The sequence below is a fragment of the Chiloscyllium punctatum genome, chromosome 11 (assembly GCF_047496795.1).
Source record: "Chiloscyllium punctatum isolate Juve2018m chromosome 11, sChiPun1.3, whole genome shotgun sequence".
In the NCBI taxonomy this organism is placed as follows: Eukaryota; Metazoa; Chordata; class Chondrichthyes; order Orectolobiformes; family Hemiscylliidae; genus Chiloscyllium; species Chiloscyllium punctatum.
The window spans coordinates 8245676-8251675 of NC_092749.1; the positions used below are offsets into that span (position 1 = coordinate 8245676).

At 46.2% G+C, this 6000-nt stretch overlaps 1 protein-coding gene across 1 annotated transcript in view; it reads left to right on the forward strand.

Moving 5' to 3' along the window:
- The window catches only part of LOC140482569 (immunoglobulin alpha-2 heavy chain-like), a 46294-nt gene extending 40641 nt beyond the window's left edge, over positions 1 to 5653 (forward strand). Inside the window, exons 5-6 of the mRNA XM_072580098.1 lie at positions 3444 to 3487; positions 4521 to 5653. Coding sequence (XP_072436199.1) covers positions 3444 to 3487; positions 4521 to 4643 — 167 coding nt within the window. The 3' untranslated portion in view covers positions 4644 to 5653. The remainder of the gene's footprint in view (positions 1 to 3443; positions 3488 to 4520) is intronic.
- Positions 5654 to 6000: the final 347 nt, after the last annotated feature.

Genomic DNA, 6000 nt, shown 5'->3' on the forward strand with positions numbered 1-6000 from the left:
CACCCACCTCCTCTAACCTTACTAAGAGTCTGTACACTCGGTAAGGTTTCAGGTATTCTCTTTTTTTTTCTTTTCTTCCCTTCCTTTGTTTATTCTTGTGCAGGCTTTATGGCTGATGGGGCAGTTGCATGTTCGTCCTGCAGAATGTGGCAGGTGAGAGACACGACACATGTCTCTGCCGACCACATCTGTGGGAAGTGGACCCAGCACTTGCTCCTCAAAAACTGGGGTAGGGAACTGAAGCTGGAGCTGAATGATCTGCGGATCATCCGGGAGGCTAAGGGAGAAATTGAAAGAATGTACAGGAAGGTGGTCACTCCTCAGACACAGGATAAGGACAGCTGGGTTACAGTCAGGGGGAGGAAAGGGAACTAACGGATAGAGCAGGGATCCCTTGTAGCTGTTCCCTCAGCAATAAGTGTACCGTTTTGGATACTGCTGGTAGTGACAGCCTACCAGGGGAAAGCCATAGTTGTCAGGACTCCGGCAGTGAGGCTTAGAAGGGAAGGGGCAGAATAGAAAAGTGCTAGTGGTAGGGGACTCAATAGTTAGACGAAATAACAGGAGATTTTGTGGTCAGGAACGGGACTTCGGAAAACATGTTGCCTCCCCGGTGCCAGGATCCGGGATGTAACCAGTCAGGTTTACAGGATTCTGAAGGGGGAGGGGGAGCAGCCAGAAATCATGGTACATGTTGGCACCAGTGATATAGCCAGGAAAGGGATTGAGGGTCTGAAAAGTGCCTACAGAGAGCTCGGTTGGAAACTGAAGAGCAGGTTGAGTAGAGTAGTGTTCTCAGGTTTGCTACTGGTGCCATGAGATAGTGAGATGAGGAATAGTCAGCGAATGCAGCTTAACATGTGGCTGCGAGGCCGGTGCAGGAGGGAGGGCTTCAGATACCTAGACCATTGGGATGCCTTCTGAGGAAGGTGGGACCTGTACATGAAGGATGGGTTGCACCTGAATTGGAGTGGTACAAATGTTCAGGGTGTGAGATTTGCTCGTGTGGTTTGGGAGGGTTTAAACTAGTTTGGCAAGGGGGTGGAAATCAGAATTACATATCTGAGAGGAGGGTGGTTGTGGATGGGGCAGTGACAGGACATAGTGAATCTATCAGTAAGGTTATTCATATGATGGAACAAAGGGATTGGTTAAAGTGTGTCTGATTTAATGCAACGAATGTCAGAAATAAGAGTGATGAATTTAGAGCATGGATCAGTACTTGGGGCTATGATGTTGTGGCCATAACGGAGACGTGGGATTCACAGGGGGAAGGAATGGTTGCTAGATGTTCCAGGGTTTAGAACATTTAAAAAGAGCAGGGCAAGTGGAAAAAGACAAGGGGGTGTAGGATTGCTAATCAGAGAGTGCGCCACAGCTACAGAAACAAAGGTTGTCAAGGAAGGTTTGTCTACTGAGTCAGTATGGATGGAAGTTAGGAACAGCAAAGGAGCAGCCACCTCATTGGGGGTTTTCTACAGACCCCTAATAGCAGTACAGAGATTGAAGAACTCATAGGTTAACAGATTTTGGAAAAATACAAATGTAGCTGGATTGTTTTTATGGGTGACTTCAACTTTCCCAATATTGACTGGAACCTCCTTAGTATAGATGGTTTGGGTGGATCCATTTTTATAAGGCGCATTCAGGATGCTTTTGTTACTCAGTATCTTAACAGGCCAATGAGGGGAGAGGCCATTTGGGATTTGGTGCCTGCCAATGAGCCAGAACAGGTGTCAGATGCGTGAACACTTTGGTGACAGTGACCACAACTGTGTCACATTTGCCATAGTCTTGGAGAGGGAAAGGAACAGTTACCAAGGGAAGATATTTAATTGGGGTAAAGGAAATTATGACACTATTAGACAGGAGTTGAGAAGTACAGTTTGGGAGCAATTGTTCCACTGAAAGGGCACAACAGACATGAGGAGACTGTTCAAGGAGCAGTTGTTGCGAGTGATGCACAAATTTGTTCCTCTGAAACAGGCAAGAAGGGGTAAGGTTAAGGAGCCTTGGATGAAGAGAACAGAGGAGCTTCTCATCAAAAGGAAGAAGGCAGCTTAGATCAGCAGTAGATCTAGCACAGCTTTAGAGGATTACAGGCTTGCAAGAAAGGAGCTCAGAAATGGACAGAGGATAGCCAGAAGGGGACACGAAAAAGGCTTCGCATGAAGGATTAGGGAGAACCCAAAGTCATATTACTCATGCGTGAGGAATAACAGAATGATTAGGGAGAAGGTAGGGCCAGTCAGGGATTGCATAGGAAACTTGTGCGTGGAGTCTGAGCAGATAGGGAAACTATAAATGTGTTTTTTGCTTCAGTTTTCACTGAGGAAAGGGACCTTGTTGTGAATGAGAAATTTGAGCAGCTGGGAAACAGACTTGAACAGATCAACATTGATGAAGTTGATGTGCTGGAAATTTTGGCAAACATGAAGATTGGTAAGTTTTCAGGGCCAGACCAGAATTATCCAAGGTTACTCCAGGAAGCAGGAAAGGAGGTTGCCATGCCACTGGTGAAGATCTTCCTTCCTCACTCTCCACTGAACTCATGCCAGAGGATTGGAAGGATGTGAATGTTGTTCCTCTTTTCAAGAAAGGGAGTAGGGACATCCTTGGCAATTACAGACCAGTAAGTCTTACGTCTGTGGTCAGCAAGGTTTTGGAAATAATTCTGAGGGATTTTATTTATTATTATTTGGAAAAGTATAGCATGATTAAAGGCAGTCAGCATGGCTTTGTGAGGGGCAGGTCTTGCCTCACAAATCTTATTGAGTTCTTTGAGGAGGTGACAAGACAGGTTGACGAAGGTCGAGCAGTGGATGTGGTGTATATGGACTTCAGAACGGCACTTGATAAGGTTCCACCAGTAGGCTCATTCATAAAATCAGGAGGTATTGGATACAGCAAGATTTGACTGTCCTGATTCAGAATCGGATGGCTGACAGAAGGCAGGAAGTGGTTATAGTTGGAAAGTATTCTGCCTGGAGGTCAGTGGTGAGTGGTGTCCCGCAGGGCTCTATTCTTGGCCTCTGCTCTTTGTCATTTTGATAAATGAATTGGATGAGGAGGTTGAGGGGTGGGTTAGTAAATTTGCTAATGACACAAAGTTTGGAGGTGCCATTGATAATATCGAGAGCTATTGCAGGCTGCAGCATGACATAGACAGGATGCAGAGCTAGGCTGAGAAATGGCAGATGGGGTTCAGCCTGAATAAACGTGAAGTGATGTATTTTGGAAGGTCGAACCTGAATGCTGATTATAAGATTAATGATAGGATTCTTGGCAGTATAAAGGAGCAGAGGGATCTTGGTGTTCAAGTGCATAGATCCCTCAAAGTTGCCACCCAAGTGGATAGGGTTATTCCCCTCACCATTTTCCCCAGTTGAAAGAGCTCGATTGTGACTTGGCTCCATTCTTGGTTTCATTCTGTTTTCTTTCAGATCGAACATGGAGCAGTGAGCAAGCAGCAGTTCCTCCTGTTGTGGTAAGGAAATGGGACACCATTGTTGTTTTTTGCTGCATTTTGATATCCAGGAGGAATATCAGTATCACCAGAACGATTACAAATCATAATTTATAGCACACAGAAAGTTTCTGTTCCACAACAGGCTTTGACAGAAAATAATCAAAGAGCAATCAATCATTTCCTTCTTTTTAATCTTAGGACAATTTGCATGGACAGAATGTCCGCAATGTTCCAGTGCCTGGGAAATGCTCTCACATTTGTGGGATTACCATCACAGAGAGAATGCCCTGGGGTCTATGTTCCTCCTAATGGATTGTTCAGGTGCAGGGGGACCGTCTGAGGGCTGAGATTAAGAAGAGGGAATGAGCTATACCTTGTGGCTGTAATTCAATCTCAATTCCAATTTCCTTCACCATCCCCAATGTTCTTCATTCCCTCAGTATCCAACCGGTTGCTGTCTGGTGTCTGTGAGGAGCTGAAACCCACTACAAGTCCTGAATCAGGAAGATTCAATCCCTGCTCTGCTCAAAATTAGCTGACTGCAGTTGGGGGAGAGAGAGAGGAGCTTGGCTCCATTGACCTCAGCACCCGAGATTAAGAAGTGGGGATGAGCCAGCATTCCAGCTTTTCCCTCCCGGATCATGATCCAGACATCCTTGGATACCAGCCAGGGCTCATTGGGGACTCTTGCTGCTCATTCAGATTGATTTCGATTCAAGCCTCAGTCATAGATTTGAGCACAGATTTTGGGGTGATCCTCCGGGGCAGGACTGAGGGAGTGCTGCTCTGTAAAAGCTGCCCCTCTTTCGGGCGAGGAGTTAAGACTGCATCCTTTCTGCTGCCTCAGATGGATGTAAAACATCCCTGGGCATTACTTTGGTAGAGAGAAGAGAGGTTGTGCTGAACTCCCTGGGTAATATGTGTCCATTCCCCAACATTCACCAAAACTGACCATCTGCTCAGCGCTGCTGCTGGGATCTTGTTGTGTACAAATGAGCACCTCCCGGTGTCTGTGAGGCAATTACTGAGTGATGTTTGTGTTTGATTCCAGCTGGCTGAAGGGAAATGTCATTATGCTGAGGTTCACTTTCATCAACAAGGGAGTAGCCAGCCGACAGTGACAGCTGCTGAAAGGAGCTCGGAGTACGCAGTTATAAAATGGGACAGAAACTGAAGTTCAACAGGATTCTTTCACTCTGCAGCAAGGAGCAGCCAAGAACAGCTCAATCAAACAGACTCATCTTGGCTTCAACTTCACATTCACCCAGATTCAGGCTTCCTCACCAACAAATGCCTCATCTCCATATGTTCCCAGACCCTGAGATTACTGGGCACTCAGACCCTCCTAGACCCTGAGATTACTGGGCACTCAGACCCTCCTAGACCCTGAGATTACTGGGCACTCAAACCCTCCCAGACCCTGAGATTACTGGGCACTCAGACCCTCCTAGACCCTGAGATTACTGGGCACTCAGATCCTCCTAGACCGTGGTAGAGCCTGGAACAGTACAGCACATGAATGGGCCTTTTGGCCCACGAATTTGTGCTGAACATTATGTCAAATTAAACTAATCCCTTCTGTGTGCCCATGGTCCATATCCCTCCATTCCTTGAATATTCATGTGGCTTGTTTAAAAGTCCCTTAAATACCCCGATTGTAACAGGCTCCACCGCTAGTCCTGGCAATGGGTTCCAGACTCCTCCCACTCTCTGTGTGAAATGACTGCCCCTCACATCTCCTGTGAACTTCCCCTCTCTCACCTTAAATGCATATCCCATTGTATTAGACATTTCAACTCTGGGAAAAGGATTCTGACCATTGATCATATCTATGCATCTCATTGTCTTATGGACTTCTATCAAGCCTCTCCTTAGCCTCTGCTGCTCCAGAGAAAACAACCCAAGTTTTTCTAGCCTCTCCTTTTGGCTCATATCCTCTCATCCAGGCAACCTCCTGGTAAACCTGTTCTGCACCCTCGCCAAAGCCTCCACATCCTTCCTGTAATGTGACAATCAGGATTGAATGCAATACTCTAAATATGGCCTAACCAAAGTCTTACAAAGCTGCAATGTGACAACCTACTCTCATACCAATTAGGCAGAAGTGGGTACTGCAGATGCTGGAGATTAGAGTCAAGATTGGAGTGGTTCTGGAAAAGCCCAGCAGATCAGGCAGCATCCAAGGAGCAGGAAACTCAATGTTTCGGGCAAAAGCCCTTCATCAGGAAGCATCAATTTTCCTGCTCCTCTGATGCTGCCTGCCCTGCTGTGCTCTAGTACTCAATTCCCTGGCCAATAAATGCAAGCATGCTTAAGCCTTCTTGACAACCCTATCTACTTGCATAACCATTTTCAGAGAGCTGTGAACTTGGACCTCTACATAATTGTTTTTCAAGGTCTTGCTATGAACTGTCTACTTTTCCTTAACATTTGACCTCCCAAAGGGCAACACCTCACACTTATACAGATTAAACACCACCTGCCATTTCTCCACCCATATCTGCCACTGATTTATATCCCACTGTATCCTT